Source organism: Cervus elaphus, chromosome 5 (assembly GCF_910594005.1).
Source record: "Cervus elaphus chromosome 5, mCerEla1.1, whole genome shotgun sequence".
In the NCBI taxonomy this organism is placed as follows: Eukaryota; Metazoa; Chordata; class Mammalia; order Artiodactyla; family Cervidae; genus Cervus; species Cervus elaphus.
The window spans coordinates 93,330,427-93,349,435 of NC_057819.1; the positions used below are offsets into that span (position 1 = coordinate 93,330,427).

At 43.9% G+C, this 19,009-nt stretch overlaps 1 protein-coding gene and 1 non-coding gene across 2 annotated transcripts; both read left to right on the forward strand.

Moving 5' to 3' along the window:
* The first annotated feature begins 351 nt into the window (after nucleotides 1–351).
* Nucleotides 352–424, forward strand: TRNAG-CCC. Its single transcript has one exon. It is a non-coding gene; the product is annotated as a tRNA-Gly (tRNA).
* Nucleotides 425–5,131: 4,707 nt separating this feature from the next.
* Nucleotides 5,132–18,401, forward strand: CRYBA1 (crystallin beta A1). The gene is made up of 7 exons (XM_043903257.1): nucleotides 5,132–5,174; nucleotides 11,388–11,546; nucleotides 13,149–13,213; nucleotides 14,216–14,334; nucleotides 15,674–15,815; nucleotides 17,374–17,516; nucleotides 18,113–18,401. Exons 2-7 carry the CDS (start codon nucleotides 11,516–11,518, stop codon nucleotides 18,258–18,260), a joined length of 648 nt encoding a protein of 215 aa, XP_043759192.1. The 5' UTR covers nucleotides 5,132–5,174; nucleotides 11,388–11,515; the 3' UTR covers nucleotides 18,261–18,401.
* Nucleotides 18,402–19,009: the final 608 nt, after the last annotated feature.

Here is a 19,009-nt window from a genome sequence, read left to right on the forward strand (position 1 = left end):
AAGAAAGGCAAAGACAGAAATAAGACTGCTGTTTTTGAAGCGTGAGAGGGAGGTGAGGAAGTTGAAATAGTTACTAATTTTTTTAAGGCCTGTGGTTATGAAGGCAGAGGGAGTGGGTGACATCCAGAAGGGGAAGCAGAGGCTGGGGGAGGGGATAGATTGGGGTTTTGTTTTTGAGATGAGGGAGGCTTATGCATGTTTACAGGCTGAGGAAAAAGTCAGTTGGAGAGAGATTAAAAATTACAGGAACATGACACAGAAACCAAAAAACAGAAACACAAACTCCCTCCCTGATGAAACTAGAGACACATGTAACTTCCAAGCAGATCTTTAAAACAAAAATCAACAACTTCCCTGGTGGTCCAGTGGCTAAGACTCTGTGCTCCCAATGCAGGGGGCCTGGGTTCAATCCCTGGTCAGGGAACTAGAGCTCACATACTGCAACTTAGAGTTCACATGCTGCAGCTAAGGATCCCACATGCTGCAGCCAAGGATCCCACATGCCACAGCTAAGACCTGTTTCGGCCAAATAAACAAATATTTTAAAATAAATAAATAAAACAAAGAGTGAACAAAGGTCCTTTAAGGAGGTGCAGTATAACTCACCAGTCCTTGTGTTCAGGCCATGCACAATGACCCAAAGAGTGCAGTGTGACATCCAGAAGGGGAAACCAACCCAAGCAAAACATCACTGGTTTTTAATAATCGCCAGCCAAAAAAAGGCTGACTGACCACCTTTTGCCATATAATGAAATCTACAGTTGACAGTCTCTACCCAGCCATCCAGAATTTCCAATCAGTTTTACCCAGTCTGCTCTTTCTCTCATAAGGATGGAATCCACAGATCATGAAACATTTGGGAAATGTCTCCAACATAAAATAATAATAATAAACAGAACTAAACGAATCTGAAGAGAGTGGAGATTATGTAGGGAGAGGAAGAAAACTTCAAAGAAGCAAACACATCCTCAGAGAGATAAAAGAAAATGCTGTGTCTCTGAAATAAGAACAAGATGCTTTAAAAATGAAACAATCAGAGAAAACAAAACTGGACTCTTGGACATTAAAAATGTGATAGTTAAAATAACAAATTTGGCAAAAAGTTTGTGGCAGATAGAATAACAGCCCTCCAAAGATGTCTACATCCTAATCTTCACAGCCTGTGAAGATGATCGTACCTGGCAAAGAGCCTTTGCAGATATGATTAAGGAATTTGAGATGGGGGAGATTATGGTGGGTTATCTGGCTTAATAGTCACAAGGTCCTTCTGAGGGAGGCAGTTAGGAAGACCAGAGTCAGAGACAGATTCAAAGATGCTATGCTATTGGCTTTGAAGTTGAAGGAAGGGACCATTGGCCAAGAAATGCAGGCAGCCAGACTCTAGAAGCTGGAAAAGGCAAAGAGACAGATCCTCCCCAAGAGCCTCCAGAAGGAATGCAGTCCTGCGTCCAGAAATGGAAGTCACTGTGTTTGTGGTAGTAATTCGCTATAGTAGCAACAGGACACTAACACAGGATTAAAAGCTAAAATCAAGGAAATCTCAGGCTTCCCTGGTGGTTCAGTGGTTTAGAACTGGCCTTGCAAATGCAGGGGACACCATTTGATCCCTGGTTTAGGAAGAGCCACCTGCTGAGGGGCAACAAAGCCCGTGCCACAACTCTTGAGTTCACGCTCTGGAGCCCACTCACTGCAACTGTTGAGCCCACAATGCCGCAACTACTGAAGCCTGTGCACCTAGAGCCCCTGCTCCACAATGAGAGAAGCGCACCACAACTAGAGCGTACCCCCTGCTCGCTGCAACTAGAAAGCCTACACACAACCACAAAGACCCAGCACAGTCAAAAATAGATATATTTTTTTAAATCAAGAAAATCTCTCAAATGTTGGAACAGAAAGACAGATGTAAAAGTAAGATAGGAATATAAAAAACTAGAGTATCAGTTCAGGAGGTCCAACATTCAAAGAATAAAAGTTGCAGAGAAAGAAACATATTAAACAGAGGTGAGAAAATGATCAAAGAAATAATATAAGAACATTTCAGAGAATTGAAGGACATACTTTTGAAAGAGGCTACTAAATGCCCAGAGAAATAAAGTAAGATTTTTACAAAAGCACGGCCTCAGGAAATTCAGATCACTGGGAATTTTTCTTTTAAAAAAAGCTTTTAGAAAGAAAAAAACTGTTATACAAAGGATCAAGAATCAAAGTGATATTATATGTCTCAACAGCAACATTGCACACAGAAGGCAATGGGGAGCTGCCTTCCCAGTTCGTAGGGTACTAGCAACCCTATACCCAGCCAAACCATCAATCAAATGTGACCACACCAAAATACATTTTTAGATATTTTGACCTTAAAAAAATGATGTCCATTTGCCATTTTTTAGAACACTATTACAGAATGTGTTTTACTAACACAAAAAGGTAAATTATGAATGAGGACACAGATTCAACCCTGGAGCACTGCCAAGGGAGTTTCTAGGATGTCAGCCAAGAGAGGTCTCTGGATAATACCTGTGCAGCAGCATAGACGGAAACTTCTTCAGTCTGGAGCAAGAGAACAGAGGCATCCAGATGGAAGTCTCCAAGGGGGAAAATGGAGCCGAGAGATGCTCTGATGGGTTGACTATGTAGAATATTGTGTTAAGAGGCATTTCATGAATATTCATGAAAGGCTCTAAATAAAATAGCAATACAATTATTAAATAATTTTACTAATATAATTGTTAATAAAATAATCCAAAGTATTAACAATAACATTAATAAAATATAAAATAATGATTAATAAATACTATAAGTAAAATATATTTATAATAAATAATAACATATTAATGAAATTCATGAATATTGTATTAAGAGGTTTTTCCTGGTGGCTCAGATGGTAAAGAATCTGCCTGTGATGCAGGAGACTGGGGTTCTATCCCTGGGTTGGGTAGATGCCTTGGAGAAGGGAATGGCAACCCACTCCAGTATTCCTGCCTGCAGAATTCCGTGGACAGAGGAGCCTGGCGGGCTACAGTCTATGGGGTTGCAGAGAGTCAGTGACACATTTTCACTCTCACTTTTCAAGAAGATGCAGAAAAATTGAACACATGACAAAACTAGGAAATGTTTAACCTCAGGGAAAACAAAACATGGTTCGGGAAAGAAGACATTATCACGCATTACTTGGACCAGTAGTAAATAATATTTATAAAGTCGTAGAAGCTAATACAATGATTATGGATTTAAGCAAAATTTGTAACAGATCTACAGAGGGGCAAGAGAGCTAAAATTCCATCTGCCAAATAAGAAATCAGCATGTAATGTCTAAAATTAATGAATACCAAAGGAAAAGCTAAAAGAGTTGAAAATGGTAACCTATGAGAAGCAGGGCTTGCTGAGTTTATAAAAACTATTTATTGTGCACATTTTTTAAAGATATGACTTAAGCCACATATACTTTTGTAATAAAATGTAGAAATTATCTTTTTAAATACTAGATGAGAGAGTATTTTAAATATTTATTTTAATATTAAAAATGTGTTTAATATTTACTTATTTATGTATTTTGGCAGCACCAGGTCTTAGCTGTGGCATGCAGGATCTAGTTTCCTGACCAGGGATGGAACCCAGGCCCCCAGCATTGGGAACGTGGAGTCTTAGCTACTGAATCACCAAGGAAGTCCTCAAGAGAGGGCTAATGAATTAAACAAAGTTCCTAAGAGGACAGAATGATATGTTACCCAGGACAAGAAGTGGTAAACATCTGGGACAGGAGGTGAAGAAGTGGATGTGGAAATAGTGTTGCAGGTATGGTAGGTTCCAGGGGCAGGAAGCTGAGGAAATCCATGTCTGATGAAACAGGATGTAAGGTCTCCTGCTGGGAGTAAAGGGAGCCCAGATGGGTGAGCAGTGTGGAGAGCAGTGAAGGAACACAGCATGTCACCGGATGTGAACATCGGCATTAAAGCGGTAGATATTAGAAACCAAAGTGAGCTATGCAGCAGAACACTATGTTGCATAAAATATCAACAGAGGTGTTTGAGAACTGATTTGATGGCTCTTAACCTTCCCTTCTGATGCTGAGGTTATCCAGTTGGAGAAATTCAAGACCGACTGTGGAGAGAGTTTTTCTGGGACATTGTTCTGGGAACCCCACCACCCTTCAGGGCAGGAGTGAAAGAACTTCAGGTGAAGGCTCCAAGGGCTCCACTTAGAAAACTGGTTATGTGTCCCTGTAGTGAGAAATCTAAAGGTCAGAAGTTGGGCTGGGCAATTGCTGAGGAATGAAGTAAAGCAAGAAGCCTAAGTAACAATCAGCCTGCATTCCAGAATTTGCTGAGGCAAAGCACGTGCGAGTGTTTCCCATGTGGGTATGGGTTTCTGAGGTGGGTCATGCCTCAGAAGGAGCTGGAATGGGGCTGGAGCAGATTTAGTCCAGCAGAATTCCAAGGATGGAGGGGTCCTCTGCAGAGTGGAACTAGCGGTGGACCACCAGGGGCCTTGGGGCGGTAAAAGGAACAATAGCCAGAGCGGAGAGGCATAGACCTGGGTCAAGGTTACTGTAGGTGGAACTCGCCAAGAACCAGGAGGTGCCCACGAGCCAGGCAGCTGTAGAGTGTTGCTGGGCATAGGGTGTGAAGCCATCTTATCACAGAACCATTGAGTAAGGAATGTCCTGCTCTCCTTTCTCTCTATACCCTCCAATCTTTGAAGGATCAGAAGTCAGTGAGTAAGCAGGAGAGAGAAAAAAGAGTGCCCTTAACCTGGGTGCAGGCTTTCTGCCCAACCCAGGTCCTATCTGAGGTAGCAGGGAGGAGACTTACCTTCAAATGGAGATTGACATTTTGATGATAGATTGAACATTCTCATTTTAAATGGAGGCTGTCTTTTATGCTTCAAAGTACCATCCAACTTTTTAATTACCTAAAAATGGCCACAAAAAGTCATGGGACTGCCCAGGTTTACATCCAGGGCAAGGGAAAGAAATTAGCCCCAATGGAAAAACATAACGAGGCAGAGGAAATGAAAATAAATTTGCTTTTATGTCTACTCACCATGAGTCATGCCTGTTTAAACAAATGAAGGGCGAGGGATTCCTGTAAACAGCGTGCTAAAGAATATAGATTTTGGAACCAAAGAGAATTGAGTTTGAAATCTGGTTCTGCCACTTCCCAGCATTGTGACCTTGGGTAAGTAACATACTCTTTCTGAGTCTGAGGTTTCTACTGTAAAATGGGGTTAATTAAAGCAGATCTTTCAGGCTTCCCTGGTGACTCAGATGGTAATGAATTTGCCTGCCAATACAGGAGACACAGTAGACATGGGTTTGATCCCTGGGTTGGGAAGATCCCCTGGAGGAGGAAATGGCAACCCACTCCAGTATTCTTGCCAGGAGAATTCCATGGACAGAGGAGCCTGGTGGGCTACAGTCCATGGAGTCGCAAAGAGTCGGACACGACTGAGCAACTAACACACAGACATATCTCGCAGGGTTACTTGGGAGGATTAAATAAGATAACATTTGAGAAAACACTTTAAAACATCCAGATTCCCTCCCGTACTCCATTTTATCAAAAGATGTTGTAGGGTGGTTGGTGGGACAGGGTATGCCAGGAAAATGATCATGAGAATGGTGACTCTTTTTTCACACTGTCTTCTCCAAAGGGAAAAAGAGAAGCAGATTGGCTGAGGGACATCATAGGGTGCTCCAGATAGAGTTGGAAGGAGACTGGTGTTGGCAGATAAAATGCAGGACATCCCATTCAGTTCGAATTTCAGATAAGTGTAGTGAAAGTGGAAGTCACTCAGCTGTGTCTGACTCTTTGTGACCCCATGGAATAGTCCATGAAATTCTCCAGGCCAGAATACTGAAGTGGGTAGCCATTCCCTTCTCCAGGAGATCTTCCCAACTCAGGGATCGAATCCAGGTCTCCTGCATTGCAGGTGGATTCTTTACCAGCTGAGCCACCAGGGAAGCCCATTTCAGATAAACAACAGGTAATTTTTTAGCATAAAAGATGCTTGGGGGGGCTTCCCTGGTGGCCCAGTGGTTAAGACTCTGCACTGCCAACACAGGGGCTGTGAGTTCGATCCCTGGTCAGGGAACTAAGATTCCACATGCTGTGTGGTGAGGCCAAAAGATAGACAACAAAAACAACATAAAAAATGTTTGGGACCTATTTATATTTCAAAATAGTAATCATTTATCTGGAATTCAAATTTACCTGGGTGTCCTATATCTTTATTTGCTAAACCTGGCTGCTCTAAATGAGACAGACTTCCCTAGTGGTCTAGTGGTTGAAACACCATGCTTCCACTGCAGGGGCCACGGGTTCAATCCCTGGTTGGGGAACTAAGAACCCGTATACCATGGGGCGTGGAAAAATAAATAGAGAGAGAGAGAGAATTGAACTACTTGGTTGTATTTGAGAGAGTGGGCTGAGTGCCATGCAATAAGATACCTGTTTTTCTATTGTTATTGGTACCTATTTTTCTAATAGCTTCACAGGGTTCCAGTTGACAGGAAATGACTTTAAGCTGCAGTACTAAGAAAGCTGTGGTTTTTTCCAATAGTCATGTATAGACGGGAGAGCTGGACCATAAAGAAGGCTGAGCACTGAAGAACTGATACTTTTGAATTGTGCTGGAGAAGACTCTTGAGAGTCCCTTGGGCTGTAAAGAGATCAAACCAGTCAATCCTAAAGGAAATCAATCCTGAATATTCATTGGAAGGATTGATGCTGAAGCTGAAACTCCAATACTTTGGCCACCTGATGCGAAGAGCCGACTCATTGGAAAATACCCTGATGCTGGGAAAGATTGAAGGCAAAAGGACAAGGGGGTGACAGAGGATTAGATGGTTAGGTAACATCACTAACTCAATGGACATGAATTTGAGCAAACTCAGGGAGAAAGTGGAAGACAGAGAATCCTGGTGTGCTGCAGTCATGAGGTTGCAAAGATGTGGAAACGACTTAGCAACTGCACAACAACAACTGAGAAATTCAGTAAGACTGAATGGAATTGAGATGTCCTCCAGCTCGTTAAACACAGAAGAAGCAGGCTGGGAGCCTGACCCCTTAGGACAGCAGCCGTCCCTTGCAGGCAGGCAGGCATCCATTTTTGCCTGGAAGCAGAGGGATGGATGAATGCAGAGAGAGCTCAGAAAGATCTGGAGGCTTGAGATGCCTCCCAAATTCTCTCCCAGTACTCAAGCCTTCTCAGGCCCAGCCAGATCCTGCCTCTCCTACTTGTTGAAAGGTGTAGCAAGGTCTAGGGCAAAAAAGATCCCCCAGGAGCAGCCCCTCATGGGGGAGGTAGGTGCTGGCTGAACGCTGACTGGGCCCTTTGCTTTGTACTCAGCCTGCTTATTCCCAAACAACAGAAGTGCTACTCAGCCGCCTGGTCAGCCCCATTATGCTCTTGCCAGAAAGTGCTGAGTCCAGGGGCCACCCTGGCCCCATGACCTCACCCCTCCCGCCCTGGGCCTCATCCTGTGAGGCTCCCTGGGTCCAGAGGCAAGGCCAGGGGATCCAAGCCATTCATAAAGTTCTACTGAGCCTCTCTCATGCCTGGCACGTAGCCCTAGTGTCGAGAAATTCAAGGTTCAAATCGACCACGTTACATTTGGGGTGTGTGTGTGTGTGTGTGTGCAGTCGCTAAGTCGTGTCCGACTCTTTGAGACCCTTTGCACTGTAGCCTGCCAGGCTCCTCTGTCCGTGGGATCTCTGGGCAAGAATACTGGAGAGGGTTGCCATTTCCTCCTCCAGGGCATCTTCCCAACCCAGGGATTGAACCCACGTCTCTTGCGTCTCCTTCATTGGCAGGCAGACTCTTTACCACCGTGCCAACTGGGAAGTCCCTTAACGTCTCTTATCACCTCCAAATCTAAAAGCCCATCCCACTGGGCAGACAGTTACCCGACCTGTTCATGCAATGAGTGTGTGGACTTAGAACAGACTTCACAATTCATGTCCGCCATAGATCAATGGTGTACAGAAAATAAGAGAGAAAAGTGAAAATGTCAGTCACTCAGTCGTGTCCGTCTCTTTACGCCCTCATGAACTATAGTCCAACAGGCTCCTCTGTCCAAGGAATTCTCAGGCAAGAATACTGGAGTGGGTTGCCATTCCCTTCTCCAGGGGATCTTCCCAACACAGGGATCGGACCCAGGTCTCCTGCATTACAGGGGGATTCTTTACTGTCTGAGCCACCGGGTGCTGTTAAGACGGAATAGAGAAAAATATTGGGGAAAAAAATGAACAAATGTGGTCTGTTTCAAATTCAAAGAAAAAATTTTTGGTTTTTGGCCATGCCTCGCAGTTTGCAGGATCTTAGCTCCCCAACCAGGGACCCAGGCCCCGGCAGTGAAATCGCAGAGTCCCAACCAGTCCCATTGACTGTCGAGGAATTCCCCAAAGGAAATATTTTTTACCTGATAAATATCTCTAACATCTTTGCTGCTTGCTCCCACTAATCTCTGTGAGAATGTGGCACAAGATTCTGATTTGGAACAATCAATAATATAGTTACCATTTATTGATAGCACTGGGTCCCATTACTGCCCTAAATGCCTTCATTTCCCTTCATCTGACAGCAACAGGTCAGGTAGGTATTATAATCTGACTTAATGCCAGAGAGGCAGGGTTGCCCAGAGGAAAGATTACGGCTTTTGGAGCAGATAGACACACATTCAAGCCCCTGTTGAGTTCCCTGGCCCAGAACTTGGTTCCTCAGGACCGCAATTAACTCATCAGTAAAATGGGTATCATAATGACCTACTTCTTGGGATTGTTGTGAGGATAAAGGAGGCAGTGTCTGGTTCACAGTAGATGCTTCGTACATTGTAGTTATTGTTATTAAAGATGAAGAGGAGAGACCAAAGCTCAGTTTGGGAGGAGGGGGCACAAGCTTGTTTGCTCCCTTCATTCCCACTCTTGGAGTGGCTCTGCCCTGACTTTCCTGGAAAGAGATGGTGGAGGTAATTGAGCTTGGAGGCCATAACCATAAGGGGGCTAGGGAAGCAGCAGCTTCAGACAATGTCAGAGGGGCATCCTATAGATCTTGGTTAAAAACCATATTCAGGTGCTATTTGCAGAGCATGGTGGTAGCACTGGAGGTGGGTGATCCTTTTCTGGCTTCCTTGAACTTAATATAATTGAGGAAAATGGATGGAGGACAGGCTGGGGATGCTTATAACTAGGAAAATTGGATGGATATTTGTAAATCGTTTGCACAGTGACCCTCATTGTCCCCCTCACAATATCTTTGTTCATGTATTTGGACTTTTCAATCAAACGTAAATGATCCATTTTTTCTTCAAAAATTAAAAATTGGCTAAAAAAAAATTGATTCCATCAGTCTTCATGCTTCTAACACTTCAATAGGGTGTAAAGCTCCCAAATGGAGATGCTGAGAGTATATGAAGCACAAAGACGACACAAGCATGTCAGTTGTGGCTAGAGCTGGTAAGGACTGTATGTCGGTTTCATCTCTGTCCCCAGAGTCACGTAACCCTGCCACTGGATGCCATTCATTCATTCATTTATTCAGAACGTATTTATTGAGTTAAGACTTTTGTCCAAAGCTGAAGATGCAACAGTAAACAAGACAGAGTTCTTACCCTCATAAAGGATGGTGTCTAGAGGAAGAAGCGATAATTAAGCAATCAGTTTCTTTGTTTTCAAAAATAGCCTTGTTTCTATAGAAAATACGTCCATATTGTCCAAAACTTGAAAAATACAGAGAAGTATACTATGAAAAGTTTTATTCTATATCCAAGCCCTAAGTTGTGTCTTGTTTCTGTCCTTGGAGCCCAGTATTTCTGGTTTCTACAGCAGTTTCCAAACGTGCAATAATCCCACACAATTCAAGCCCCTGTTGAGTTCTTGAATAATTGATTATTGAAACCCATGCAATAATCAATAAGTACAGGGTGCCATGAGAGCACTTGATGGGGGTACCTAAGCCAGTCCAGGGGTTAAGGAAAGAAAGAAAGAATGAATGAATGAACAAATAAGTGTTTCCCTAAGATCCTCAACTCTGAGGAGGAAGCAAAGTGAAGTTGAGGAAGAACCTCCAGCCACGAACAGCTGGTGCCTTAAGCGCTCGCATAGCCAGCAGCCAGTAGCACCTGCTATGATGCTCAAGGCCACTCCGTCCCTTGCCAGCCATTGATCCTGATGCCACCAGCTAATCACGGAGCAGAAACATCCTAGGGTGGCACATTGTGTTAGCGTAAGAACTGTCCACTGGGAATGTTCTGTTAAATCTGCAAATGGATTTTTGGTTCTGAGAAAAGAGGGGCTCAGATAAATCCAAGTCACTGGCTGGAGAGATTCTCAGAGGGATTAAGAGAACTTTACTAGGAAGAGTTCCTTCCTCTTTCCAAGCTGCTATGAGATTTTTTATAGTATCCGTCACCAAAAAGAGAGTAGGGTGATATGTAATAATAAACCTACAACGTGTCAAGCAGATAGTCTCTTTTTTTTTTGGAGGGAGGGGGGCAGTGTTGAGAGAAGGCTGAATGACTTGCCTGGTCACCCACCCAGGGAGGTCAGGATTGGAACTCACATCCGCCAGGCTCAGAGCCCTCCTCACCCACGGCATCTTCCTGCTCCTCACAGCAGCTACGAGGCCTGAACAAGACATCCTCCCCTTCTACAAGACACCTTCCTCCCCTCCTGGGCAGGCCCCCCAATTACCCCACACTACTCTCACCAGGAGCCCTGAACTTCCAGGGAGCAATCATTTTACCTGTTAGTGTATCTTGGGTTTGAGAGACTGCTATGGGCTAAAAGCAGTATATCAATATTAAAACAAACACCAAAAAATACTTTTTTGACTCCAAATATTAAAAAGAAAACTGCAAAATTAAAATGAATAAATATTAAATAGCACAGCTATAGGAAGATTCATGTTTACTAGTTGACAATATAATTGAATTAAACTCTTACATATTTATATTGGGTTGGGCAAAAGCTTCATTTGGGTTTTTCTGTACTATCTTATGGAAAAACTCAAAATTTTTGTCCAACCCAATACATATAAATATGAGATAATAAAGATTTCCAAGCACACAGTGAGCTATTTTCTTTCTTTTCTTTTCTTTTTTTTTTTTTTGGTGAACCACTTTTTAAACAAATGTATACCCCGTATGAGAAGGGAGGTGCATTTGATGTGTTGATACAACATGAGGTCTTAGGAAGGTCCTGGGGTGGCGAGAGGAACCTGGAGAAGAGCGGGGGACAAGAACTCACGCAGACCTGTCCTTGCATCCCATCTGCTCTGAGAGCAAGTCCACAGCAGCAGGGCCCGCACTGCCAGCCTGGCCCACAGCAGTGGGGCCTCCCTGGATTTCTGTATCCCAGGTTTAAACAAAGCCCTGGGGGATGCCCGCCCAGCAGGCTGAGCCACCAAAGCTCCGGGATCAGGGGGAACAAAAGCCAAGGGAAAGCAGAGTGCTGACGGGGCCAGAGGCTGCCGGCCGCGGGGCTATAAAGCGCGGGAGCCACCGAGGAAGCGGCACCAGATGGAGACCCAGACTGTGCAGCAGGAGCTGGGTGAGTAAGGCCCCAAGGGGTGCTCTGGTCTTTCCTCTCCTCCCCCTGCCCAGGACTGGGGCCCCATCTTCCTGCCTTGTGGTCAGAGCCTCCCAGGATGGCTGGAGAAGACTGGGGAACTCTGGGGGGAAGCAGACTTCTCTTGCCACCCCAAAGGAGTCACTTACATGACCATAACCACTGCCCTAGCCACCATGGCTGGGAGGGGACTTGGGGGTCCCAGAAATGAGGCTTCTGAGGCACGGAGGGAAGTTGGGGAGGGGGCAGAGGTAGGAAATGCTTGTTCAGAGGTTCAGAAGGGAAAGATGATACATCACAGAGTTTACATGCATTCGTCCCTGGGCCAATACCCGTCAGAGAGGAAAGCCATGAATGGTTGTTTTGAATTAAGAAAATCGATGCACATGTGTCTGTCTTTCTTCCCTCTCTCCTTGTCCCCTCCCCACTGTCCTCCCTTCCTTTACTCTCCCTATCATCTTTTCTGTCTACCTCTCCTCTACGAGCCTCAGTATCCTCATCTGTAAAATGGGGATAATGCTAGGGCTTACCTCATAGGTTCATTGTGAAGATTAAATGTGTTCCGGCGGGTAGAGCGTAAAGAACAGGATCTGGCACAGAGCGAGCCATGGGTGTGTGTGTGTTAGTCGCTCAGTTGTGTCCAGCTCTTTGGGACCCCAAGGACTGTAGCCCGCCAGGCTCCTCTGGCCATGGAACTTTCTAAGCAAGAATACTGGAGTGGGGAGCCATTCCCTTCTCCAGAGCATCTTCCCGACCCAGGGATCAGACCCAAGTCTCCTGCATGGCAGACAGATTCTTTACCATCTGAGCCACCAGGGAAGCCCTGAGGCATGGTTAAGCGTTAGCTATTATTATCATCCTCTTTTCTTCCTCACTTTCCTTCAATAAGTCTTTCAGTGCCACCTGTCCCACTCCTCCAAGCCTCACCATCCCAACATGCGTTCAGTGTGGTCCTCCATCAATCACTCTGGAGACCCAGTCCCTGCTACTGAGATATTCACCCAGGACATATTCAATAGGAACATGGATCAGTGCTGTGATGAGTGCTGGGAAGGAGGAAAGAAAGCAAGTTGCCATAGGCTGGGGAAAGCAGCAAAGTCTCGGGAAGCAAGATCGAGGCTGGATAGGTCTAGAAGACAGAGAGGCAGGGAGGGAAATGGGAGCATGGCTGTGGACAGCTGGTCAGTTTGAGGGCTAGGCAGAGCCAGATAAAAGTGAGACCATGCATTGGTGATATGAGGGGTCTGGACCAGATGGTTGCCAAGGGGTTTATATTGGGGTATGTGAAAATGAGGCAAGACTATCGCAGGTGCCTGGAGGCAGGCAAGAGAATGAGAGCCACGTTTGTTAAGTGGTCCTAGTATCTGTGCAGTGCTTTATCTGCATCATTGCTTCTCATCCTTATAATAACTCTGTGCATTGAAGTTTTACTGATGCAAAATGACTGAGGCTCAGCTAGTGAGAGGCAGAGCCTGGACCCCACCCAAAGTCTGTTTATTGGACTTCAAGCCTCTTTAACTTTCACCTGTGCCCCTCATCCCTCACCCCAGAGGCCATGACACTGGTGTGTGTTCTGTCTTCCAGAATCCCTTCCAACCACCAAGATGGCTCAAACTAACCCCATGCCGGGGTCTGTGGGGCCATGGAAGGTAAGCTCATCTCCATCACATGGAAAATTGAGGAATCCATCAGGGCAGGGGGTGTGATACAACCTCAGAGTAGGACCCAGAGCTATGCTTTTCCATGGGACAGTGACCAGCCAGTAAAACATCAGTTTGTAAAGGAAGGGTCCAACCAAAGTCTAGATGCTGTCTCAGGAAGGCTCTCTCAGGATGCTCCCATTTGGACAGAAGGATGATCCTGGAAACCCTTGTTGGGTGGGAGATGTTATCTAGTTTTCTAGGTCAACTCTCCTCCATACTGCTAAAGTTATCTTAAAATAGAGCAGCCCAAGTGGGTTATGATGTGGAGAAACTGAGGGCCTAGAAATGAGAAACTTGCCATCAGATCCCAAATCAATGATTGGATCATGGTCTCCTGACCCCAACCTGAGGCTGACTGTAACCACTACCTGAAGTGGCTGATCCTCAGCCACTGTTTCCCTCAGCACCCTTAACCTCCTCAGTGGATCAGCTCTAGGTCTGGTTCACAGTTTTGGGAGCTGTCCTCTAGCCAGGTTCAAAAGTCAATTTCTAGTTCAGGGTATGAAAGGGGTTTACCACAACTCTCCCTTTACACATTAGGTTTCTATAGCAGGTATGGCTGAAGAAGCTAAAAGTTAATTCACAGGGAGCCCTTGGAGCTTCCAGAATCCTGGCTTTTGGGCCACACTTAGACAGAAAGCATGTTGGAATGAGTCCACAAATCCTTGGTATGTCCACAGGGCCAGCTATCATCCCCAGCAGACGATTCCTATCAGAAACCTGGCCCCACAACTCATCCCTATGGGCATGTGAACACTGCCAACCAGTGATATTACTTCAAACCCCTTCTTACCCTGTCTACACTGGAAGAGACCTCATCAGGCCTCCTGGGCTGCAGCTAGTGATGAAAAACATTGGGTCAGACATAGGTTAAGATGTTGGCCTGGGCCTCTGTTTTTCCTGATGGACCACGTTCTAACTCTATTCTCCCATTTAATCCCATTTCAGATAACCATCTATGACCAGGAGAACTTCCAGGGCAAGAGAATGGAATTCACTAGCTCCTGCCCAAATGTCTCTGAGCGCAATTTTGACAATGTCCGGTCTCTCAAGGTGGAATGTGGAGCGTGAGTATCAACCTCAGCAGAATCTCAGGCCTTCTATTTATGATCCCTTCAGACATGCGACCATAAAGATGGAGATCAGAGAAGAAAGATATTCCCCCATACTCTAATAATTTCTGGGAGAGAAGCGTCCATACTTAAGTAATCTCAAAAAAATTTTACTACACGTACAATTCAGTAACTCAAAGCTAGAAGAACATGAGATTCTTCATGGCTTGGAATTGGATCTGGGGGAGATTAAAGAAATACATATCATGGGGTGGGGCAGTGAAGGTAACCAGTTTTGTGCTTCTGGAGCCCATAGGCTTCTGCTTGGGGTTCTGTCAAAACAAGCCACAGGCCCCTTGAGTTTTTCTTGCCTATAGAAAATAGAGAGGAAACTATCAAGCTATAGCCTCTTCACAGCTAACTCCCCTTCTACATGTCCCAGAGCAGACACTATGAGCTAATTTTTCTATATACAAAGGAACTCAACTCCAGAGAGTCATATTAGTTTCTAGCTAGTCTTTCAGGAGTTTATTGGTGGTGATTAGTTTCCTTGGCAAGGAAGACCCTCTCTTGTTTTGTCTTCCTGCTCTTGGCACGTTAGTTGAGTCCTTGATCATCTGAAAACATTTCACTGAGCCTGAAAACACAAAGGCTAGGTCTAGGCAGAACTGGCTGTGTATGTAGATAGGCTTCTACAAGTTGCTCACCCCCAACTTAGAGCTCTGCAACCCTCAAAGTGAAATACTTTAAAGTGTCATCAGTAACTAAGACCTGGTTGATAAAGGTCAATCTGAGCTGTTTTAATAAATAAGGCAAAAATAAATCAGGCATATAGAGGTCTGCAGGAGAAAGAACCCACGAAGTGATAAGGAAACAAGAGACTTAGTCATCCATCTGCTGTTTATTCATCTCTTTGCTTCCTTAGAAAGAAGCCAATAGGTTTGGCTGGAGCCAATGTCATAGTCTGGGGTCGCAAAGGGACACGACTGAACGACTGAACTAAAATGAATGCCCTAGTCACTAGATCCTGAACCTGGAGCTCTAAGTAGAGAATATAGTACCTTGAGGAGAAAGGAAATATAATTTCAGAATGACTTTGGCAGTCATTACTCATTACTCAAGCCAGTGAAGTGGACCTCTTCAGTAGATAATCCCAAAACAAATATATTTACAAACCTGCACAGTGCAGCTGCCAGCTCATCCCCCACCTCTTGCGATAAATGTATGACTTTGTATGGCTCTGTTGGAACTGGCTATTTTACCCACTGTTAACATCTAAAACAAAGATGCTTTCTCCCTGAGGCCATGTAAGCTCTGAACAACATGAACAAACACCATTACTTGTCTTTGGCAGCTGGGTTGGTTATGAGCATACCAGCTTCTGTGGGCAACAGTTTGTCCTGGAGAGAGGAGAGTACCCTCGCTGGGATGCCTGGAGTGGGAGCAATGCCTATCACATCGAGCGCCTCATGTCCTTCCGCCCCATCTGTTCAGCTGTGAGTCCTTGAGATTTTCATTTCTGTGCATGTGGGGGATGGATAAGAGAGGTTGCATATGGACTGACTTATTTCCCATCGGTTGGTTATGCTGAAATGTGGTAGGAAGAAGATAAAAGTATGAAGAGAAAAACACAAGTCTGCCATTTTATTTTTTTCTGTCCTAGATATTTTCATTAAGCCAAAAGGGTGGGCCTTCCTGGGCTTCCCTGGGAGCTCAGACAGTAAAGAATTCGCCTATCAATGCAGGCCTTGGGTCGGGAAGATCCTCTGCAGAAGGAAATAGCAGCCCATTCCAGGCTTCTTGCCTGGGAAATCCCATGGACAGAGAAGCCTGGCAGGCTACAGTCCATGGGGTCACAAAGAGCCGGATACAACTTAGTGACTAAAAAACAAAAGGCCTTCTTAAGAGGTGGCAGGAAGCGGATACTCAGATCTTCAAAAGTGCAGTAGGATAATCAGAGCACTTGGCATGTAGTAAATCCTTGAACAGTTAAATTTCAATCCATATACTATTTTACCTAGAAACAAGGAAAAGGTGAAGTAACCCTTTAGTACATGGGATGACTGAAGAAATAGGCAAGACTTCCAGTGCCTCTTATCTTTGAGTCATAACTTTCTTGTTTCTAACACTAAGCATTACTCAATTATGCATCAGAATGGGATGCTTCTCCTCTGAGGAGAACGCAAGCACAAGCAGGGTGATCTTCAGGGGTGTGTTGAAAAATGATCCCTATATTGGGAATAAGGCTGGGCTAAAACCTTTTCAAATACTCATCTGTATCATGTGATTTTTCTCATGATTTTAGTTAACAATCTTATCTTAAAGTCCTACCAAAATTCAAGCAGTGGAGATGCTAAAGAGCTCTAGAACTAAAAAGTATTTCCCTATCTGGATGTGTTTTCATTTTAACTACCCGCCCCCCCCCCCCCACCCCCCGGCTCAAATGTATACTTTACACATAGTAAAATGCACAAATTCTAACTATATTTTCTTATGAGTTTTGAAAAACATTCATACCCACAGAACAACCAAATCCATTGCCTCATAAAATTACCTGGTGTCTCTTTCCAATTGCTCCTTTCCACTATCACTAGGGCTAATTCATAAAGATTAGTCTCTGCCTTCTCAACGCTTGCGTAGTCCTCATGTCCCCTACCAGACATTTACGTTTTTTCCAATGCTGTGTGCATGTACCCACCCCACTCCCAACACACACACAGACTTACTTTTCCTCTCAACTTGTAGAACCTTTTCCACATTAGTATTAATCCTTGGTTGGCTGTCTCAAATATTTTTTCCTGCCGTCATATTTTCTTTCACTGGTCTCTCGTGGTTCCAAACTATACCAGTTATTTGTACATTTTTAATGTCATAGTATTAAACTGGATTAAACAGGATTACGGGTAATTTTTAAAATCTCTGTATTGCATGAAATATTTTTACATGTACTTCCTTCTGTAAACCAGGGGCATTTTGAGTGTGACAAATGTGGTAAAGAATTGATGACGAGCCTTAACACTGGTGCTAAACTGAAAAAAAACTTCTGTATTACAGAATCATAAGGAGTCTAAGATTACCATTTTTGAGAAAGAAAATTTCATTGGACGCCAATGGGAAATCAGTGACGATTACCCCTCCTTGCAAGCCATGGGTTGGTTGAACAACGAAGTTGGCTCCATGAAGATACAATGTGGGGCGTAAGTGCAAAAAACAGGGTTGGAGCACATTTAAAAAACTCTCGCAGTTGTAAACCTTATGAATATTAATGTATCAATGGTCATGTCTTATCTGAATTCACACATTGATGTCCCATTGGTATGACTGTCACATTCTAGCTATTAGAACTCTGAATCTCAAGATTTTGGTACCACTATCACTTAACCTCAGCTTTTTCTCCCACAAACATTCCACTATGGAAGGACTTACATTGACTACTCTCCTACCTCTTTTCCACAACTTTCAGCTGGTTGTAGGCACCTGTTCATACATGCTGCCTGGTATATTTAGGATTGCTCTTTTTTCTTATTTTTCCTTTATTTTTATTAGTTGGAGGCTGATCACTTTACAATATTATAGTGGTTTTTGCCATACATTGATATGAATCAGCCATGGATTTACATGTGTTCCCCATCCCGATCCCCTTCCCACCTCCTTCCCCATAGGATTGCTATTAATTTTTAAGCCTAAAAGCATTCTGTACCATTGTGTTAGGGAAACCAGAGGCTCAGGTTTGGGGGTTGTTTACCAGGTTTCTAGCTAGTTTTAATAATCTGATATCCTCTGGGTTTTCCAGCTGGGTTTGCTACCAGTATCCTGGGTACCGTGGCTATCAGTATATCTTGGAATGTGACCATCATGGAGGAGACTACAAACACTGGAGAGAGTGGGGTTCTCATGCCCAGACTTCCCAGATTCAATCCATTCGCCGTATCCAACAGTAGTGGATTAAAAGCTCCAAGTAAGAATTCCTCAAGCATGAGACCTTCCTAAACAATCTAGAATAAAATATATGTTCTGCTGATATTGCTTCCAAATGTTAGCTGCTGAAATCCACAATAAATGTCATTAAAAAAAAAAAAAAACCCCAACAACTTTGTAGACTGAATGCTTTATAGAAATCACATTTACATGGCCAAGAGTCTTTAAAGACAAGCTTCCATAAAACCCAAGTTCCCTTTGGTGTCCTTGCAAGTAAGTCACTTACCAGACCAAGGACAATGATCCTCTATTTCAAAGAACATTAAAGTATATAACCCAAATCTATCAGTCTATATAGTGACAGACACACTTTTGGTAACTGTTTTTGCATCTTTTCTTTCTTCTTCTCCTTACCTCCATTCCAACACTGATGTTAGCACTGCTTTTTTTTCACCTGTGACAGATCATTGCTAAACAAACTTAAGAAGCTTCTCAAATTGTCATATTGTTTAGCTCAATTTCAGCTTATTTCAACTGTAAGAACATAAGGTTCGGTGTCATGACAAAACACAGCACAGCTATTCTCACACAGGTGATTTTTCCATACATATGCCAATTCTAAGCACCTTAATAACCTGATTAGGAAAAGAAAATCTATGACTTATGACCATGCTATATTTAAGGCTTAAATTATTTATTTGTACATTTGACCCATTTGAAAAATATTACCAATGGAAAAAAAAAAAAAAATATTACCAATGTCACAATCTTA

What these genes read in the sequence shown, in the direction of transcription:
- CRYBA1 (XM_043903257.1), top strand. Translation starts at nt 11,516, where the DNA reads ATGGAGACCCAGACTGTGCAGCAGGAGCTGG. An exon ending in GACTGTGCAGCAGGAGCTGG is followed by an intron (nt 11,547 to 13,148) that starts GTGAGTAAGGCC and finishes TCTGTCTTCCAG; the next exon opens with AATCCCTTCCAACCACCAAG. An exon ending in GGTCTGTGGGGCCATGGAAG is followed by an intron (nt 13,214 to 14,215) that starts GTAAGCTCATCT and finishes ATCCCATTTCAG; the next exon opens with ATAACCATCTATGACCAGGA.